General features: G+C 42.4%; 1 protein-coding gene across 1 annotated transcript in view; it reads right to left on the bottom strand.

Moving 5' to 3' along the window:
- Positions 1-779: 779 nt before the first annotated feature.
- The window catches only part of PACRG (parkin coregulated), a 242,204-nt gene continuing 220,496 nt past the window's right edge, over positions 780-22,487 (bottom strand). Inside the window, exons 6-8 of the mRNA XM_053937698.1 lie at positions 7,957-8,047; positions 2,538-2,637; positions 780-917 (exon numbers count right to left, since the gene is read on the bottom strand). Coding sequence (XP_053793673.1) covers positions 2,547-2,637; positions 7,957-8,047 — 182 coding nt within the window. The 3' untranslated portion in view covers positions 780-917; positions 2,538-2,546. The remainder of the gene's footprint in view (positions 918-2,537; positions 2,638-7,956; positions 8,048-22,487) is intronic.

Consider the following 22,487-nt stretch of genomic DNA (forward strand, 5'->3'; position numbering starts at 1 on the left):
TACACAGCATTGCAAAGTGAAGGCATAATTTAAATAACTTAGAACATTTCTTTTGAGGCATACATTACACTTAATCAACTTTTTCTTCCAATATTTTTGCAAAAAGTTGAATAGCTTATTATTGCAGCATCAAATGTGCATCAAATGGAATCCCAATCCCATATTCAGTTTCTCTGGTTTTCCAAGAACATTGCTCCAATATCCCTCCCAATCACATACATTACTCCATAAGAACAGATGGAGTTTTTGCACAACTGGCTTTTTTTTCCTATAACAAATTGAAACGAGCAGCCAGACAAGACGGAAATTTGCTGAAATTCTGAATTCTTTCTGCAAGTTTAAAGATTTTGTAACTTATCATTCATTGATTATACAACATCCATGCTCACAAGCATCTGTTGGTTGCATATGGGAGTTCAGTCAAACTCCTTTTCTTATACTACTGTGGAAAATAAGACACAACTTGATCAAAAGAGAAGTGCTGCAGCAGCTGCTTGCAGAATGAGCTCTCTGCCCCCCTCTGAACTGGGGCAGAAGCAACCAGTAAGAGAGGATGTACCATATCGCGCACACCAAGAACTCAGGGACAGATATGATAAAACCAAATTTTCCCATCTGGGCAGAAACAAGGGGAGTTTTGGCTGAGATTCAGCTCTCACAACTTACAGGAAGATTATGAGCAGTTCATAATAAGCAGAAGTTTTTCTGGCAACTGTTTAGTATGTTTGTGCAGATAATCTATCCATTTGGAAAAACTGCAGACCAGGTATATTAAAGGCTCCTGAAACTCATGGATTTATTCCTAATCATTGGTAAACATGCGTATACATCACAGATCTTCATTAGCAGAATTTTAGCTTTCAGATTTCTGCCTCCAGCTTCAGCTACTTGTTTCAGTCCATTCAGCTCTGTGAATACTGGAAAAGATGAATAAATCCTGGCTTATATTCTTTCCTTTTCCTGACTATCAAAAGTTCAAACCCAACCATTAAACATGCAACATTTACTTAATGGCATGCTTTGTTAAGGAGTACTGTTCAGTCCTTTTGAATATGCCAAAAACATAGGAAAACAACTTAAAAAAAATTAGGAAAATTACTCTGACTCATTCAGTTTGTTTCCTTTTTTTCTACCATGATGAAACACTGAGCTGTAGGAATGGATGCCTCCAGGAGGCACTAGGGAATTCTTGTCACCATTAAATATATCACTACGTTGGGCTATTTTTCCCCCAGGGTTAGAATTACTAGTCTTTTAAGCTGCTCTCCCCAAAGGTGGAAGGGAGGAACATGCTAAAGAAATACTAGCAAAGTCAAGAAAATATATATCACTGGAAAAAAAAAATTAAATCCCACTACTCTAAACAGCAGAAAGAAAGACAGCCATTAATTTAAATCAGTAAAAGAGCTGGGTTCACTTGTCTTCATTCTTTCTGGTTTTCTGTCCTGAGTTGAGAGCAGATTCCTGCAGCTCAAAACTCGGCACATTTTTCCCTTTCTCATCTATGCTGCCTCCTTCAGATATCTTCTAATTTCTACTCCTGTCTGAGCCTAGTTCTGGCTTCAAACTTCTTAAGTATCCCATTTTAATTTTTGGAAAGCTTTTCTTAAATGAATTTCATGCCATCTAATCAATTAACACAATGAAGTTCAACTCACGTAGACTGGTTTTCAACCAGCACTTAAAGCTTACTATTTCTGTTTCAGACCTGAAATTCAAAAACATTTTTTCCAAAAATATCACTTGGTCTAGTAAAAGCGATTTATTTCCTCTCTCTTGAAAGGAGCTATTCTTTTGTGAACACTACCACCAGTGTGCTTTTAGACCCAGATTTTCTATGTTGCTGTCCTGTGCTATATATTATATTTCTCTAATTTACATTGTACATTACTCAAAACCAACACCTTGACTATTACAAGAATTTTATCAATGATGCTCCACAAATAACAGTACTGTAGATCCGTTTTGTCAATGCTTTGCTAAAATTTGGCACAGCATTTTGCTTATCAATTGTACAATAATGGTTTCTTTAGGACCAGCCTGATCCAAAAAAGTACATTCGTAATTTGTGTATAGATTTTAGAAAAGCCTGAAGTTCAAGGCGAATTCAAAAGCCAGGGTGTGCGTTTGTATTTTCAAACTCCCCCCAGCACACTGTAGCTCCTACAATGCAGTACGACAGGATTAATGGCTTCATTTCTAGCCAATTTATTTTCTAATTCCATCTGGCTTCGTTTTATAGTTTCACAATCCAGCGACTTTATTGACACTGCAAGACAGGAGTAAGTCACATACACAGTGTTGTGTTTGGATGCTGCAATATATTACAGAATTCAGACATAAATAGAAAATGGCAAAGCATGTGCAAAAGTCATCTCAGTACTTTGCCAAGGCACTCTGGGTTTCTCCTAGGCTGGATAGTATTTTACTCAAACAGTTGCAGAATATGCATCAGTATTTTTTTGTTTCAAATAGTGAACATGGTCTGCTTAAAATAACATTCCTATTTCAATATAAACAAAGCACAGCCTCTATACCTTCGACATTTACTCCATTGTAACGTGTAAGGTGGATGGAGAGAGATTGGAGAAAATTTGCTCAGCTTCTGTTTCTTGACTTCCAAGATCTTCCAAGGTCCTTTACAAATGAATGAGGGAAAAAAAAAAAGTCTTTGTATGTAGAATCTGCTGGGTGCTAATTTGACATGGCAATGAGATGAAAGTTGGATTCATGCTAGTTTCAACATCAGAGGATTGGAATGCAGCCTACTTAGCATAGAAGTCAAACAATTCACTGGCAATAGATTGCTTTCCACTTCTAGATCTGCTAAATAAATAGAAAACTAATTAACAGTGTAGTATGGCAGATGTAGCAGGCTAGAATTTCATTAGAGCACTGGCTGAGAACTGAAAGAATCACGAAGTCATTATACGTCCTAGAGTGTAATGAATCTTTCTTACTGTCTTTTCCATGGGACAGACAAGATACTATTTGTCTGCCCCCTGCATAAGAATTTCCTGATACATTTTCATGTAAAATAAGAATCAAAGTATAAGCCCTTGAAATAATGCAAGTATTATTTTCATTTCCCATAAAATAGCTTTGCTTCCGTAACAGCAGCATCATGTTTCTTTGCCCTGTGCATTTTGGTTCAGCTACTTAAAACTTATTTAATACGTTTTTCACAGGGCATTTTTCTGTTTCATTATCTATGCTTCTTTTTCCCTGATGAAAAGTGATAATAGGTTGTACTTCCTGTAGTGCTAAGAACAGGGATCACACAAAGGAATATCTATACTCACATTCTGAAAGGAAAAAAAAAGTTAAAGCATTTATTTTTAGACTTTTCCCCATAAACACACATTAAACTGAACTTCCTATATCCAGAATTGCATAACCAGATTTGGCAGTATTAATTAACAATAAAAGTAGTGTTTTGCCCCATAAGAATCAATAAGATAATTATGTTGCTTTGGAAATGGTAGTCATATGATTTTGCTTTCAGTGCATAATGAATAACATTAAGTTCTGTGCAACAAAAAGGTTTTACAGACCTAACCAAACTTAGGACCCATCTGAAATTCTTCCAGGAAAGCCTGATTGAAGTTCTGTAGCAACTACCTGCTTTTACTGACTCTTAGGGGTATGTATGTATGCTTGCAAACACATACTCATTTCATCAAGTACATGAATTCTGAAGCAGTATACTCCCAGGACATAGTTTTGGGCTGGCATGCAGGAAATACCAGAACCTGTATTTTAATATTTGGACTTTGGAACACCTTTGCCACACTCCACATAGCTTCATTCCTAGGCAAAAATAAAGAATTAAATATCTTTCACGTGTCCAGTATAAAGCTGTATGTAAATATGCATGAGAGGTCATTATTGCCAAGAGATGATTCTTAAGAAGTTCAAGTGTCTCTTACTAAGATTGTCCTCCTTGCTCTGTGGCAGTGAAGTGAGTACTCAAAGGTATAGCTGCATCTCTAGGATCTGATTTCAGAATTTTGGCTTCTACCCCTTCTGTTATCCCAGTGATAAAACATACACTCCCAGGTATCCCCAACAGTGGGCAGGAAAATTACCGGGATGGAAACAAATCTTAGGGTTTAGCTGCACCAGGGGCCTAGGTGGGATCACTATCAGTCCTTGGGAACAGCAATCCCTGCCAGCAGCAGACAAGTGGATCAAATGCACTCCACAGCCTTTGCTTTCAGTCACAGCAGAAGGCAGCTCCAGAGTTAAGGAAATGTCTTGGATCCCCCTCCTTCCTGCAGCATGCAGCTGCCAGCCTGCAACACCCCACGGTCCCTGGAGCATGTGGGCATCGTCCATCCTGGCACCACTGCCCTGCTCACCACCACCTTCCCAAACAACAGGAAAGTGCAGTGCAATGGGCAAAGTGTGTAAAGAGCAATCGTGGGTGTGATAGCAAGGCTGAGGAATGCAAACACACACTCCAGGTAACTTTGGATTTCAGTCTATTCTTTGACAAGGTAAAATCCAGCAAAGATCACACACTGAATGTATTTAGACATGATTATGGCCTGTTGGGGGTTTTTCCAGCATTGCTAAACACTGACATTCCCAGCAATTACTGTGGGAGCTGCGTAAAGCCAGCATCACTCCAAATCCTGGGCTAGACTCCTATCAAACACTATTTTTAGCAGTTCTGTTGTAGGCACAGGATACCTACAGTGGCAGCAGCTGCACTTGTCAGATGCCATATTTACTGGGTATTTCCCCCTCCCTTTGTGTTTTTTTCCACAGTTCTTCCAGTGGGGATTTTGGCTCTCTCACATGCGTATTAACTTGGTATTATGTAATTCTTCCAACTGCACAAACCTTTCCAAAATGCTTGTCAAACCTGCAAGTGTTTTAGTGTTTTGTCATTTTTTGGTTTGAGGTTGTTCTTTCTGAAAACATGTGGGTAGAAGTACAAAACATGTATTCCCAGCCTTTACTCATGTGCAACAGGAAAGCCTGCACTCTTCTCAGCACAGCGTAGCCTGGAGAAGGTGACTTCATGATCCCTGGCTGTTGTTGCTCCTTTTCCATCGAGTCAGTCACATCCTCAGTTACAGATGGCTGGCTTGTAGATAACCCAAAGAGCAAATAAGTTGTTCACTCCTGATCATGAAGCTAATTTACTCCCATGCCTCTCATAAATCTCAGTTTCTACCATATGACATTATTAAAATAATTGTTTATGATTTCAATTGCTTTTAGTAACCTGGTGTGTATCCCCTCAGTACATCTAATTCCAGAGCCATGGTTCAGCATCGGAGTATATTGGTTCTTGCTCTCTGGTTAATGCATCCATTTCTTGAGTTATTGCCTTTGCATTGATCTCTATTGACTGAGTTAAAAGACCTTATCCATGTTTCCATTTCTGTGAAGGAGGGAGACGAGCTTGCATTATGGGACCTTTAATGGCAGGGTTATCTCTCCTGTCACAGCCTTCATCTGCAACGTATTTTACTGATTATTTTTCATGAGTAATCCTCAGCAGAGGCTGCCTAAGAGATGGAACAATATACGTGTCTGACTCGTCGGTATTTTGCACTTAGCTAATGAACACACCCATGCAACGTGGGGCACTGCTGGCTTGGACCTACTCTTCAGTGCTAAGGAAGGCTGTCACCAGACCAGTAAATCTATCCAGGGCATGGAAGGAACAATAACCAAAAGCATGCACATTAATCCAACAAAATTAAAGCTGCACTAAAGATTTGATAACATCATCTGAGAACAGCAAGGGAAAGAGCAGAGGAATGGCTGGCAGAAAGTTCCCTGCTCTTTTACAGCCAGATGTTAAGTGGAGGCTGTGTGCTCAGACAAGAAGCTGTTTGGAAACAAGGGAAATGACATAGTGTCAGGAGGTTCACTTCCTCACAAAAAAGCAGCCTGATTTCCAAAAAAACCCCAGCCCTTTGCTAATGAAAATGTTGCAAATGCAGCAAAAGAACAAATAGATGCTTTTTTTTGCTAGCTCAGCAAAAAGGGGAAAAAATAAAAGAAGAAAAGATTGGTTTTTCCTCTCAGCTAGAATCACCAATGTTTGTGTTCTAGGATTGCAGTGTTTGCTTGGCAGGCTATGGGCTACCTGTTAGAGGGGAGGACATACCCCAGCAACGTGCCTCTGCTTCCGAAATGATCTTTGGACAGCTTGGAAGCTCATGCCCAAACACTTACTGCATTTTAGGGAAATGAAATTCTGACTCCCAAAAATAAAAAAGGAGAAACGAATCTGACCAGCTTTACATCAATTTAGCTCTCTGCCTGTCTGTGGCATGTTTCAAACACCAGCTCAGCTGCCTTTTAAAAAGAAAATTAGAGCTGGGACAAATGATGGCTCAGCAGCTGGGTTTGCCTGATAAATACCCATTAGATGCATCAGCCTCCAAGAACCTCAAAGTCAAACAATCTCTGGTGTTTTAAGCTTCCTCTTTCCCCACCATCTTCCAGCTTCTCCCTGACAAACAATTAATTTTAAAACAATATGTCCCTAATCCGATCACCGTTCTGTATGGTCACCAAATCACAAGATGAAACAGATCCTCCAGGGAAAATTCATGTCCCTGCATTGTCAGTAATGAATGGAATTATTTCATGCTTCACAATGCCCTTGAGGAAGAGTCATACCAATTAGCATAACTGGGCTTTTCTTATTACATGATTGAAATTAATGAGAAGAGACAAAAAAAAGAAGGGGAAAAAGGAAGATGGTATGGAGCAGTGTTTTATAATGCATTTTATCTATAAGTTGAGGATGCATGGCTGTCTTAACAAAACCCAGCTCCTCAGTGGTAAGGATTGCCTCAGTACTAAGAAATTTGGGCTGGTTTTGTCCATGTAAGTCCATCAGGACTAAACCATATTTCAAAATAAGGTTTGTGTAATACTTAAGTGTAGGACTGGCCTCACGTTTATATGACATGCTATTGCCTGGGTTCACACTAGGGGTAAAGATGTCCTACAAGACCAGTCCACATCTGATGAAAGTGTAAGGTTGTTACTGAAAAGGTCTAGAGGTCTAGGCAGTGTGGAAGAGTTTAATGCTCAAGGAGGCTTTGCAGCCATAGAAAAGCAGCTCTTGCATTCCTTCATCTCTTGCTATCTACACACAGAAATACAAAAATATTTGCTTTGAAGACAAGTAAAAGCCAAGAGCAGTTAGGTTAGAAGTTAGGATCCCTTATTTGCTTTGGGAGTTAGTAAGGATTTTGCCAATTTTTTGGGGGGCTAGATTTATGAAAACAGGCATGAGAATGCAGCTGGCATCTCATGATCTACCTTGTACCTTGGTCTCCAGATCATTTACAGTAACAAGCTACTCACACCACCTCACTGTAGCATCTACCTGCAGTGTCTAACTGGGATTGCCTGTCTGCCTCCATCGACACAGAAGCATTCTGTGGGCGGCTCAGGGGTATCAGCCTTTCCTCTCTGTTCATACAGGGGGTGCAGAGAATGTCATTACCTCCTTTTTAGTACCAAGGTCCTGAAGATGATTCTTCAGAAACTCCTCTGTTAACTGCACTCCATTACCTCCCCTCTGAAATTTACCCACTGTCATTTCCCCACCAGCCAAATAATTTTCTGTCTCAGAGTTCCCTGTTTAATTCTCAGGTCATCCAGTTTCACCAGACATCTACATTTCCTAAGCAGGAGAACTAAGCATTTCCTTTACCTAGGACATAAAATTCAATTTAATCAAAGAAGGATATCAGTCAATCTGGCATAATCTACTGCAGTAAGCTGAAATCTAGCATTTTCTTTCAATTTCTCCTACCTCCATGTATCTGAATATTCTTCCCTTCAAAAATTCTTCTAGAGATCTACATGCCCTTAAGGCTGCCCATTTTCCCTTACTTACTCCTCTTCTGCCTTCCTCCTTCTGCAGATGAATGCTGGAACCCAAAACTTCAATATGAACATGTTCAATCTTACCCACTTTCCACGTCATGCTGAAATATGAACATCAGCAGGAGGGCATCTGGGCCATGTAGGACAGTCTTGCTGGGCTCAGCTCTTGTTCTCTCTGTGGACCAATTGCAACACAAAAATTAGAAAAGCTTTCCTTAGGAGGAATCCAAAAGACCTAACTGAAGAAGAATTCACAGAGGAGATTTGTGGGCTGAGACACCTCCAGGGAGGGAGGGCAAGCTTTGAACTTAATGTCCCCATGTCCCAGCCACAGGCTCTGATCACTTTCATGACAGGAGGTTGCAACAAGTCAGCTGGAAGCTGTAGCCTGGCTCCAGCTGTGCTTCTATTCCACAGCAAACACGGCACGGAAAGAGCCACTGAACCACCTTGTGTCACTGGGGATCTGCAGCACTTCTTGGAGGGCAATCACCAGCTAAGTGTGTAACAAGCTTTGGGTCCCATTGCTGGGTAGCTCTGTCTCCTCAAGCATTGCAAATGCAAGCATTAAGGTTATGAACTCCATCAAAGTACATAAAAATTAGATGTTGCAACATTCACGCCTCGTTCTTTCATTCCCTGAACCCTAAAAAGGAACACAAACAGAAACTTGGCTGCTATCCTCAGATATTTTTGCTATGCTGACTTGCCCCAGCTATCTCCTTAAGGCACCTTTACCTTGACTTTCTTTTTTCCAGTCTGACATTTTTTCAGGTTAAATTCCATCTACCAGTGCAAACATTCCTTGCTTCCAAAAGCTTTCTTCCACTTTGCTCTCCCCTATGCCTCTTTCTTTGATGTCTTTGCTTCCTTGTCCTCTTTCTTCCAAGTGACAGATGTGCAGTGCTAACAGAGTTCAATATATAAGCATGTCACTCAATTTTCCACCCCTACCCTAAATAATTGCTACATATTTATCACCTGGATTGGGTAATCAAGCCCAGCATCAAGAAACTCCATCCTAAATCTCCCATCTTTCACAGTGGTGTCTCATAGAGCACTGAAACCTTGTATTCTTAAAATCTGAGAATGCTAAAATAAATCTTTTATTCCTCTTAACCCCATTTTTTCTTCTTTTATTTAACAAAGTAAAAAAATGGTGTCCACTTTTATCTGTCTAGTAATGATAATCAGCTGTCTTAAGTACTCCCTGGAGCTGATAGACACTTCTTCTATTATTTCCCTCTAAAAGTCTGGGATGCAGCAATGTCTCCTCCTAACTCCTCTGGTACCTCTGCCATAGGCAGCTTAAGTGTCCTGAATTATTTCCTTCCTTTAACATTTATTTTTTAGGATAAACCTGGGGTGTAAACAACCCACTTTTGGGTTTAGTAAATTGTTTGATTCCCTGGTAGCCCTTAAAGTTAATGATTTTTTTTAAACTTTATTTATTTTTTCCCTGTCCTTGGAAAATGTCTAGAAACGGTGACAGATTTCATGTCTCTCCCTACTGAAGACTGAGGTGCAAGTAGAATTCACTTTCCAGGCAGTATCCCCCTTTTAGTCAAGGCAGCCACCCTGTTGCTCAGGAAGATGACAGCTGTATCCTCAGCTTACCTGCAGCTTCTCACATACCAAATTTATAAAAACTTTTATCATGTTCACATCTTTTCCCTTCTTATTTTTCTGTCTCAGCTTTTTGGATCATTTTCTTGCATTCTATCACAATCAGCTCTGCTACCTGTTCCTGCAGCACTGACTCTGCTGATTTATAAGTCTCATATTCCTCTCTCTTTATTTCTCATTTTGTTTCCCCCAGTCAATCACAGTGGTCATCCCTACTTCAAGTAGAACTATTTCTCAATGGCATACAGATTTCTTGATTTCCATGGACTATATCTTTGAGTATTTTCCCACTGCATCCTACCTCTTCATTGCCTTTTGCTGTTTTTTTTTAGAAAACATATGCCCCTCTCAGTGTTCTGAGAAGTGTGGAGAACTCTCAGTGTTTTCTGAGAGTTCAAAGCTTTTGCACTTCTAATTTTAGGGAGTCACATGTTCCTGATTTCAGAACTCATTAAGTCTGGCCTGTGTTTTCGTACCCTCCTCTCTTGGCTCTTTTGCATGATACATGGCATATCTGGGGAGATGCCAAGTGCCTCAATGCCAGCCCACAGCTTTAGCTGTATATTCATAGTCTTTGCTATACTTCCCATACAGCACAAATGCTTCCCAGAAGTGAATGAACTTGTTTTCACACCACCTAGTGAGTAATGAAAGTGCTATTATTTATATTTATGGAGATCAAAACCAGGATACAGAAGTCAAGATTTGTATTTGTGAATGAACTTAAGTGCTTTACTCTAATTCAGCTGAAAACAAAAACCATTTTCTTAATTCTGTAAGTTATTACTTTCTTCTGTTCTCAGAAGCCCAGCTGCTTTCCTCTGAGAAGCTTTCAATTTTTTAACACTTTCCAGCCCCTTTGTCCCACACACAAGTCCTGCCTCCACCAACACGCATTTGTTCATTCCACTTGCCCACATAATTCCCTCTCATTTTCCCTTTTGCTTTCACACAGAGGCTTAACATATATGTACTTAACACAGCTAAAGCCCGGGCCAGCCTGCAGCCAGCATCACTGCCAGCAAGGCAGCCCCTGGACTCTGATAGCAAGGGTTATTCAGCTTGCTTTGTTTTCCCACTGAGAGCATGGAGAACACAGATATGACCCATCTGCTTTGTAGTGGTTTAAATTATTTAATTCCCCAGTGGTGGGAATTTGCTTCCTACACAGATGCAAAAGGTGAAGAGATGAACCTCTTGAATGTTCAGTCTCCAGAGGATGTGAGAGGCAGTCACTGTTGTAAGCCCCAAGTCCCCTGCTCCATTGCCAGCTGTTCCTGGAAGTCTGTAAGAACTGCAGACCCTCATACTTCCCCTGCTGAAACCCCAAAGGGCCACTTCTGCAGAGCCAGATACAAAATGATGGTGGGTTACAAAACCAATGCCCCCCACAACCCTCCACCCTTTCCCCAGCCTTTGCTCTCCTGCTTGCTCCCTGAAGCATGTTATCTCTGCCAAAATGGCACTAAAGAGAAGCTGACCCTGGCTATGCCTGCAGGTGATAAGGGTCAGGGCTGCAGGCTCTGCTTGCTGAGCAAAACTCTGAAGTCAGGGCACAGCCTGTTCCTGGTGGCTTTCTCACTCACAGCTCCACAAAGGATTTATCTAACAACACATGGGACAACGCATGAGACAGGTGCCCTGGACTGAATTTTGAACTTTGCTGTTAAAGTTGTTCCACACCACAAGGATTTGTCACATGTTTGAACAGGACCATGAGAAGTGGGGATCTGATCACACTCCCCTTTTAGATAGTGGAGGTCAGTCAGCATGGTCAGTGGAGTCAAGAAAAGATTTGCCTGACATGGAGATGTCCATCTGAGTGGCTGATGTACCGACTCTGTTGGTCCACCCAGATCTCCCAGTACAGCAATTCACCCCTTGGGCCACAGGATTTTTTTTTTTTTTTTTTTGCACAGCCAACATGAGTCTCAGCCACAGATGGACAGAAATGTAGTGGGGCTCAGGGAGAGGAACTCAGCAGAAGCCTGTGCACAGGACATGGGACAGACAGCAATGCTCTGTCAACAGACAGACTGAGGCAGATAAAGGGAAATTAATGAGGAGAGCAGCAGGAAGTGTCACAGTCCTGCCCTCCTACATCACCAACTGATTACAAACCACCCTGTTTTATCAGGTACTCAGTAATGGCGCAGCAGTCTCAGCACTGGGCAGTTTATGGTATGAGCCAGTTTGCTGTTACAATAAGATGCTAATATTTTGAACAATCAGGTACTCACCACCATAAAATAAAGCTAAGCACTTAAGATCCTGCTTAACAAGCCTGCTAATGCACTATTGAAATCAATGACACATTTGAACAGTAAGAACTGCCCTGAAGCTTTTTAAAGCCTGCTGTCCTTATTTTTCATTTTGTGAGCAGAATTATTTCTTCCAGGAGAGCACCTTCTGTTTGAAAGGCTACAGGAGCAAAACCACAAAGACAAGGACATGGATTGGTTGCTAACATGTGCCAGAAAATAGCATCCAAGAAGTTACTTGATCATGCCCTACCTCAGCTTCTGCAGCTTGCTAAGAGCCAGATATAAACACAGAAATGGCCTTCTCTACTGCTCAAGTGCTTTGTGACTTGTGGATGGATGGAAATGCAATATTAAAGGTTACAGACAATTATTCTTAAATGGGCTCCAGCGATTTTTGTTTACACAATGCAAACTTAATAAAACAGTTTCAGATTAAACATATATCAAAAACATTTGAACAAGAGCATCTGTCACAACCTAAAATATGGAATTCTGTGAGAGCAAAGGAGAGAAAATGGGAACTGTATAATCACGGGCAGGAAGGGACAATGGGGAAATAATGACAAATCAAATATAGCAACTTTTTTGTCTTTCAAACGACATTTCTCATCAGCTAGCTTATGTCGAAGGAAAAAAGAAAAAATCTCCAGTGATTTTTATCTATTAGATTTTGCTCCAAATACTCACTACGCTCTGGAGCAGCGGCTGCGAGGAGGCCCAGCTCTGCCACTCTCAGCTAATAGGTTTGATTGTTCCCTCTGAAATTATACTCACAGATACTGACCTGCGAGTCAATCTGCCAGTCAGCTCTGCAGAGCAAAGGCAGGCCCCAGATAAGGTGGGGGGGAGTGACCTGTGCAGCCTGGCAGCCTGTGGAGGAGCTCGGCCACCCCAGTGGTGCCGCTGCCGCCTCTCCCCTCGCACCTTGCAGTGCTGCCAGGGAGATAAGTCATTGTGATCCACAAAGTGCTGGTGTTTAGTATACAGTATTTATATTTTATGAATGTTAACAAGCAAGAAGCCCTGAACAACTGAGCAGTTACAAGCTCAAAAGGCTTTGTGAGATATTTTCTCTAAGGGCTCATTAATGTGGTCTTTTAATGGAGCGCTTGCATGTCTGAATCTTTAACTGTAGCTATAAATAGAGTTTATAAGCATTTGACAGTGTGTGGCAAAGCTGTGTTAGCAGTGCTTGCCCTGCTTTTTTGCAAGTTCCATTTGCAAAAGATATTTAAGAGGTGGGATATAAACATTTCTGAAAACACAGAGTTGTATACATCCTAATAATGCTGCACACTCCATTCCCACTGGGTCTGATGCGTGTTCACTCATTTAATAGAGCATCACAGCACCTAAGCAAAACATCTAATGTTCAAATGCTATTGAAGGGAAAATTAGAGCATAAAGAGGTCAAGCTGCAACCCAAATGCCTTGCAGCAAGTTAGCAGGGGAAGGGACCAATGAGCTTGATTACCTGCCCTAGTGGTTAAACCCCGAGAGACAAGTTCTGCCATTATTGTCACTGGTGTCGAAATAGAGTCACTCCAGGCCTGCAAGCCACTGGCGCTGACTAGTGTAGCAAACAGTGGGATTTACCCTTCTGTAGTGGGTTCCCTTGCCCTGTGCTGACCATGTGGCTTTTTCTCCTCTCTTGATGATCCATTTAGAGTGATGGCACTTTCAGCTCACCAGCCCACCCTATGCAATCTTACATATAGTTTTGTCAGCCCTGGTGAAGAATCAACAGAATTACCCAGCTTAATGCACTGTACAGGAGTGCTGGTTTATGATGATACAATAAAAGCTGCTGGAGAATCACAGCTTTTAATAAATCACCACATAGTATTATCCATAAAATTGCCATTTCCATGCACTGCAGCGCTTGTAATAGCTCTCCTGTTTTGCCTGGCCACCTGGGGCTGTGCACATGTAACACACCAGCACCATGTACATGCTGCTGTCCCACACAAAACAGCAATCACAGGTCCTGCATGACAAATTCAAAGGGCTAGTTTCCAAAATGTCAGTGACTTGAAGCATCCAGCACACCCTAAGGTGTCCACAAGGTATAAATAGACTTTTTTTTACCTGTTTGGTTTTTTAAAATACTTTTAAAACATCGCCTTTTGAAATATTTCCCTGTAGAGGTGGGCCCTGGAAGCTTTGACAACCTCAGTAGATAAACAGTGGCACATCCACCTTCATCTGTCTTTCCACCATACTCATCCTATCCAGTAGCTGCATTGGCTTATTTTACCAGTAATACAATGGAGGTTGAAGGCCAGCTGTGTCTAGAAAAGGAAGCATCACAGAGATCATGGGGCCACACTGGGAGAAGCTTCCTTGCCTGGCTTCAGCACCCAGTTATATGGTACATCTACAGAATTACATGTACTTACACACCACACAGACAGAGTCCCTTTAAGGTAATTGCAGGGCATGTATTATCCTCTCAGGCTGACATCTACTATGGGTCATTATTTGGATTTTTCACTAGCACTTCTGAATGCTTCCATTTTTGGTTCATCTCCGATGCAGCTGCAATTGAGTTTTCCGCATGCATACACCCTGAATTTATTTAAAATGTGCTCAGTGTGGAGAAGGTAAGTGAGGATGCTATTAGCTACCAGTCTGCATCTATGAATGATCAATTACTATGTTCTCAGTAGTTTGGTTCAACATGTGGGAGAATATCATGTGAGAGAAGATGTTTGTAATGAGACTATCATGGGCTGCATTGTTTGAGGGAGCCTGTTGTCAAATGATTGCTTTTGTCTAGAGGGGGAAAAAAGAAAATCAACCAGAATAATTTATAGCTTTAAAATGCTGATATTTTGTGAGAATATTTTGGATGCTTCAACACTGGTAAACTACTGTAAACTGAAACACAATTAAATATTTAAGCAGTATTCTCTTTACTATACGGGAATAAGTGTCTATTTGTCATGTATCACAATTGCAAGCACTTAGTGTCTTTTCAGCACTGCGGTGTCCCACAGTGCATACTCAGGGTCAGTGCCTCCTGGAGAAGCATGTGGGCAGCTCCCAAGTATTGTTTGAGCAGATCTAGCAGCCACATCCTCCCATTACAGCAATGAAAGCACAGGAGTTTTTTTCTCCTCCTCAGTCACCCATGTCCACCTACTACAGAGATATGTATTTTTCTTTGCTTTTTAGTTAATTTGCATCTTACTCCTTTTACTCCTCCTTCCCCACCACCAGTCTTCCCTGCCTTGACCTTCTTTCTCCATTGCCTTTTGCCTCCCATACACTACAGGTCTTCTAGAACATTTGCTCCTTTTCTTGTTAGGTTTTTTCACCTTCCTCCTCTCACTCCATCAGCTCTTTGATGTTGAGCACTTCTTCCTATGCTCATGTTGCCTGCAAAACTTAATTTCTGAGGATCTCAGCTCCATTTCTCCTGCTTGTAGAGGGCTCGGTCCCTGCCCAGAGGGATTTCTGAGCATGTCCTGCTGTGCTGAGCTAAAAATCACAGAGAGAAGAGGAGGAGACAGGCTGGGACCAGGTGGCCAGATCTAAGGAAGCACTGGCTGAGAGAACAGTTAATTTCTGCTGCCTCTTGGTGGCCTGGCAGGGACACCATTCATCGAGGCATAATTTGTTGAGACATTTTTGCCCAGCTGCAGGTCAGCTTGGATCCATCCCTTGAAACAACAGCTGTATAATTCTCTTTTGGCACAACGATGTTTTCCACAGGAGAACTTTCCACCTGGAGACCAAACAGGCCATTAGATGGAGGGACAAAGCCCAACATACAGAGTCTATGTACCAGCCACCTTTTCAGCAGCACATACTGCTGCTTCTCTGCTGTCCAAAATGCTGCTGCAATTACTGACTTGACCAGCAGCAGTAGGTCATCATTGGGATCAAGGAGAATATGAACAAAATTCAAACAAACATAGAACTGAGCTAAAAAAAAATAATATTACCAGCTAGGAAGGCTGATTTTGCTCTCCAGTACACAGCTATAAATCAGGGTGAGTGGGGCAGTGGAGAACACAAGAGAGGATGAGAAAAAGAAGCGGACTCTGCCTTTTGACTTTAAGGGGTAGGTTTCATTTTTCCAGAAGAGAAGACAGAGATAAAAATTTCAGCAAACAGCCTTGGACTCAGTCTCTGGCTATAAGGGCAAATCTTATGGCACTGTAGGCTGAGCTCTCATTAGCTTGCCAGAGGATGTCCACATCCAAAGGAGAGATCTCTCCAGTACATCCCACCCTGCCTCACACTCACTCTCAGCTCAACTAGCAATGCCTGCAAGCAGTCACATTTGGGTGCCTGTATGAGATTTAAAATTTGTGGGTTGACCTATTAATCTTGTCCAGAAGAGTCTACTCTTCCAGCTGGGACTGGAGGGAAAAGTATCTCTGTACCCAGGAAATTTTGGCAGAAGCAGTTGTGCCAGTTGGGAAGGTATTGACACAAATTGCTCTTGAAGAAGCAGGGGCTGCTGAGGTGGTTCCTACCATCTCCCTGCCTCTGCAATCACTTCTTTCCCCTCACTAAAGGGGATATCACAGATGCAAGGTCTTACTGTCAGTAAGACAGTCAGTCTCACAGGAGAGTTATTTTCAGCTTGGTTCAACCTCAGTTCATGTGTTGGCTTGTTTGGAATTTTTCCCCTTCCCATTTTTACTATTTAGGGGAAAATGAGCAAGGCATAAAAATACAGTTTAATTTTTTCCTGTTAAATTCAAGTTTAAAGGTTATTACCTATTTCAGTACAAGCAGCTGTTGACAAAGTTTGGTCCCATTTCCCCTCCAACTTAATTTCTTTCACAAATTCTACATTTATCTGTGAGTTTACCTGTGGTACTTACCACAGCCCCACACACCAAAGCTCTCAGCCACTTCCTCTGGGCAAGGCAGCACAGCCTCACTCCCTTCCTCCCCTGTCCCTCCCAGGGGTGCAGTCCCTGCCCTACTCCCTTCCCACATGCCTTTGGGCATCAGCCACAGCTGGTTTTTCTGATTATGGTATTTTCCTCCCTCTTTCAAGCATAACATCAAGTGGGCAGCATGTGCTGCAGGCAAGGTGGGTTTTTTCCAAGCCTGTGTTGGGAAGGTCCCAAAAGGCAGCCCTTGGCACCACAGGAGGCTGGGTACTGCATGCAGCAGGAAAGCCAGGCAGCTGCAAAGCCTGAAGTACAAACCCTCTCCATGTGCATTTACAGTATTGGATTTATTGCACTTTTATTGGGCACTTACTGAAATAAGTGAAGAGGTGTAAAGTTCACAATAAAAAGAAATTCCTTTCATAGAGTTTTCATGATTCTTATTATTGTCTGATAGCAGCAATTTTGTGTAAGTTCTTAAACAAATAGATAAGAATCACAGATTTTAACCTTAGCCAGTGTTTAAAGAAAGGTGCACACTACTTTTGTATCAAATCACAACATCACGTAAGAGACAGAGCTTCCCAGCTTCCTGACATTTTCTGTAGAAAGTAATTTAAATAGAAAATTGCAGGTTAAGAGCTAATGAATAAAACAGATTAAAATTGCATGAACCAAAGTGACACAGAGAATACAATTGAAAAGAACCCAGAGCTATAACACAGAAATATGGTTACATGCAAATATGGTCCTTCTAAAGCACCACTTGGGGGAGAAGAAAAAACATACTGGAGAAAAACCCCACGCAACCCCCTGCACAGCAACAACATTAAGTCTAAGGTAAGCTCAGGAGCCAGCTCCCTGCTCTTCTTTTTCTTGTGAATAGTCCCTTTGACTTCATTAAGGCCAATCTGAAGGCTAAAATGGGCAATACCTAGCAGCAACTGTGGCTCTGTGCAGCTACAGCCAGTTCTGTCCATGCTGAACTGAAACCAGAGCAGTCACACGGTCCTGCTTCCGCATTTCCCTCTCCCTGAGCCCGAGGCAAGGAGGTCTAGCACCAGAATGGCATCAGCAGTTGTTAGAGCAAGCGACTGGGTTGCACCCTCTGCTCCAGCACACATTTTCTGTGTGACTGCAGTTTGCTCAGCTAAAAGCAGAAATAGCAGCACTTTCGACTGCACGGCAGCACTTTGGGTTTCAGCTGGCTGACCCTGGGGAGCCAGCAACCCCTCAGGAAGAGAGCTTGTGGTGGCTTGCCCTGCCCACCATAATGCTCCACCACATCCACTGAGGATTAAGAGAGAGTGGCCCTTTGCCGAGCATTAGAAGCGAGCAGCCACGGCTCTTTCCTGGTCTCCCTATATTTGCAGCACACACATTATTCCTGTGCTTGCCTGGAGCAAAGCTAATGCAAAGAAGCAGCACGGGCATCTCCCTTGTAAAAAAATATCACTGTGTTCAACCCCTTGCCCTGCTGCTGCTTCGTCCTCCTCCTCCCAGCCACCAAGCCTGGCTGATGCCAATTACCAGCTGCTTTTCCCGGCTGTAGCAAGCATCTGCTGCGGCAGGAAGGAAGCAGATGTGCAGAGGCTTTGGCAGCTCAGTGCACACTGGGCACAGCGAGCATCTGCTTCTGCCAGGAGCAGGCTGGTGAGTGCTGCAGGGCTGGGCTCTGCAGGTGCCCGACCACCACCAGGGCCACACACAGCTGGCTAAGGTGGCAACTAAACACACCCTATGGCACTGGGAAAGGTCCTTTCACTGACCTCCTTGGAGGCCACAGCTTTGAGGTCATGTCCCATCCTTGGTTCATAAGCCCAGCTCCAAGCTGGGACCAGCACATAGCTTGTTTCACCCTACTCTCAGCCGAGTTTGCAGACATTTCTGCACCTCAGGGGCAGCATCTGTCCTTCAAGGTTTATTTTGGAATGTTTATGAGGGAAGAGTAGCTTCCCCATGCCTTCAAGGTGGCAGATGCATGTGTCTGCATGGACCATGCAGCCCAGGAGTCAGTGCCATCATTTCACAGGAGGGAGTGGGATACAATTGCCACAAAATTTCTCAGGCGAAGCAAATGAAATTGCTTTATATATTAAAAAAAAAAATTAAATTTTCATGAGAAACTTGAAACTGAAATTGGAAATTAAAAACTACTGTTTGTACAACTACCTTCTATTGATTAAATTATAGAAAACAGCCCTGAGTGAGGGCTGTGGACAAACCAATCACACACTCAGCAGACCATCCATCTCCATTCCCCAAACATAATTATAGCAATATGGGAGACATGAAAATACAATGCAATCCTGCACAATAGTAATAAAGACCTGGAAATATTCGTGGGTTTGAAGGCAAGCTGTTGAACAAAGGCAATGCAACCACCTTCTCGAGAAGCTAAAAAAATACTCAATGAGTGAAAGATTTTTAAAAACCCCATGGAAAACAGGAATATTATTTTTCTTCCTTTGGAAAGAAAATATCCACCATTATAATATGTATGAAAAAATACCGCAGAGTTTGCAACTGCCCATTTTTCGTACTTCATGTGGTATCAAGGCTGTCTTATAATTAAAAGCTGCTGTAACACAGACCACAAAAATCAATCCTGCACTATGGCAGTAGAAAAATTATTGATAGAAAACAGTCCTATCAAGTTAATTTAGGCCCTATTATTTTCATTACTGGATTTAAGTAAAAGAAGCCATTCCTTAAAGAAGGCCGGAACACTATTCCACAGATTTTTATATATCTATATCTATACATGCACACATATGTAGAATTTAAAAGCAAATGGTCAGAATTTACTAACTTAAATTCTTTTCTGTGATGAGGATTTATTTTTTCCTATGACTGATAAAGAAGAAAAACCTTATTAATGAGGCCTCAGTGGTAGTTACACTGCTGCCACTGCACTGTGAGAGATGTACACTTTTTTTTTTCCCAAGGAGGGTTTAACTGCTTTGTAGATCCATAACAATATTTCACAGAGAAAGCTTTATTCAACTGGAGCTCTTAAACCTCCTTTGTGAAATGTTGTGGTATTTTGTGAGATGCGTGGCCTTTGCTATGCACGTGATGCTGGTAGGTTTCTAGGCACACAAGTTCAAGAGCTTTATTTTCCAGATATTTTTTTTCAATCAATTAAGCTCATTGGTAAGACTGCATGCACTTCAGAAAGGCAGGAAAAGAAAAATAACCGCTAACTCTTTCTTCAGCAGAAGCAGCTGGATTTGCTGCTGTTGTCTGTGTAGAGCAGCTCGGATGCTGGCTTTGGCTGCTTGCAGGTTCACAGCCCTGGAATGTTTCTGGTGGGCTTTTCCTCCTTCATTAGGAACATTCTTGTGTTGCGGGGGATTCCTATCAGAACTATCATCACCGTCACAACGCAAATCATTCCCCAGCCTTTGAATACAGACAGCTGCCAAGCTACAGAAAACATAGCTGTGCCTCTACAGAATTCTTCACAGAGGGTTTTTTTTCCCCTTACTCTTGCATTTTAACATGCTTATAACACCCAGTCCCTATGGGGGAGCGAACAAAAGGCCTTTTAAAGGCAATCTTTCAGAATGCTCCAATTGTGCCCTTAATTGCATCTAAGTACATGTGGGCTCAGCTCTATGCGGACATAGTTTTAGCTGTAGGTTGATTTGAAGCAAGCCACACATTTTATACCAAAGAAATGCATAAAAGCAAACACAAGAGAAGAAAGCTTTAATTTAGTCACATTACTAGTGTAAGTAATAATGCATAGCAAGCAATAATCAGATTCAAGAAGTTTAGAGCAGATGTTCCCTTTACTTTGATTCTTGAGGCAGTGGAGTAGCAATTTCTTCCTTTGTAAGAGACATAGATGATTCAGTATTAGTAAAAAAACTGTTAGGCATGAAGTTCTTCCAGTTAATAGCTGAAGAATAATTCACACTGTGAAATGTGGGGCTGAACGAGATCTTGCAGGTATTTCCCCTCTCTGTACTAAGAGAATTTTGAAAGAGACCTGGGGTTTATCTTCGGGCTCACAGTAGTGGTTTAAAGTACTATTTCTGCTAGAGTCTATTCTTCCCCCACCCCTTATCCCTGGAAATATTTAAATGCTTTCCAAAGAGGTAGGGAACTGCAGACCACCCACCTCAGAGTTTCTTGCTCAGCATGTGCTGGGGAAGAGGCTTGCTCCAGCCTGGGAAAACACCACCAACAGCCCACGCAGGAAAAGGGAAAAGAGGCTCAGCAGGTTGTGCCACTGGCTAGGAGGAGCAAAGCTCAGCTCCATCATGCCTGGTGATACCCTAGCTTTGATGGTGACAACATCCCATCCAGCAAAGCAAGATGTTGTCATGAGTACACTGGGGCAGAGATGGCAGTGCCTGGAGGAGAAGATGGCTGTTGAATGTGTGCTGCCCTCCCAGCAGCATCAGCAGCTCCTTGGAAGTCACATAGGAAGTGAGGGGAGAAGGCTCAGGCTGCCTCGTGTTGCAGCAGTGTGGCACCTGTCTGCTCCTCAGGAGCAGAGCCTAGGGAGGCTCTGCCAAAGAAAACCCAGAAAACTCTCAGTCTCTCTCAGAAAGAGCCCAGGTTGTAGCTGGGGAGCAAATGGTGGCCCAGAGAGGCAGGGGTGATGATGTGCAGCTGCAGAGGCCCCAAAAGTTCAACAAATGCTGCCTCTAAGTGCTCACAATGAGAGCAAATGGTGGGAAGCCAAGAGCTTCTCACCATTTGCTCTCATTCCTGTCACCCACCTGCAGCAGAGCTAATGTTTCCCACCACAGAGCTGCTCCCTGGGCAGTAGCTGAAGCAAAATATCACTGCAATAAGGCCTCCTCCATTCCCTTCCTCCATAATGCTGCAATGTATTGGGAGAAAGAGATGCAAGTTCCCCAAATCTCACATTTTCCAAATTATAAACTGTCAAGGAAAAGCCTTTGCCGGAATAGCTGCTCACTCCTGGTCTCTTCTCATCAGTTTTCCCCCTACCCACACAGATCCCTCAGCATCTCTTCCAGCTCAGCAGAGCACCACAGGGACCCAGGAGAAGCGGGAAGCAAAAACACATGAAAATGAAGTAATGAGACTAATGCACAAGATGGAGATGGCCAGATGCTGGGATATCATTCCCTGCTTCTAGGGTGAGAGTTAGGTAAGCCAAGCTGCTTTTTGGTAATTGCTCCTTAGGGAAGGGCTTAGGAATTACACCCAGAAAACAGAAATTGAAATTTGATACAAAACTGGATGGACCACACATTCAAAGCCAGGCACCCTGATTAATGCAATAATGTGCAACATGAGGTAGATGCTTTATGTCAGACATTAATGTTTCCTGCCTATACCCAGTGGGCTTCATCATCCAACATTGCTATACATGTTGTTGACAGGCTGTATTTGTGATGTGGAGACCTCCTTGAGATTTCTTTTAATCTTTTGTGTTTTGAGGAGTTTGTGCACAGGGTTTCTTTGATCTCTATGTCCATATCAGAGAGCAATCTGATTTCATGCAAGATCAGAACGACCCTGTGGCAGTCATGGGGCTGCAGTGGCTGCAACACTTCTTGCAGAGGGGTATGCTACCAAAAGCATCCATCCACTTACCTGCAGTCACATGAAGTTTGGCAGGTTAAATTAATTTCTACCAAGTTGTGCATCACATGGCTACAGAAGCAGCACATAACGCAAACAACATGTTCCCACTGCTGCAGAGCAAGTTACATCAGCAGCCTGGTGTACAGCTGATCCCATTCTGCCCTCCAACAACTTTAACCTCTGATTTTTGTTTTTTTTTTCCAAAAGCATTGTGCTGATGCAGGATTGCTGAGACCATTTAATAAACTAAGGGTATGTCATACAAGATCCAACACTATGGTGCTCTGTTTAGGTG

This window comes from Vidua chalybeata, chromosome 3 (assembly GCF_026979565.1).
Source record: "Vidua chalybeata isolate OUT-0048 chromosome 3, bVidCha1 merged haplotype, whole genome shotgun sequence".
In the NCBI taxonomy this organism is placed as follows: Eukaryota; Metazoa; Chordata; class Aves; order Passeriformes; family Viduidae; genus Vidua; species Vidua chalybeata.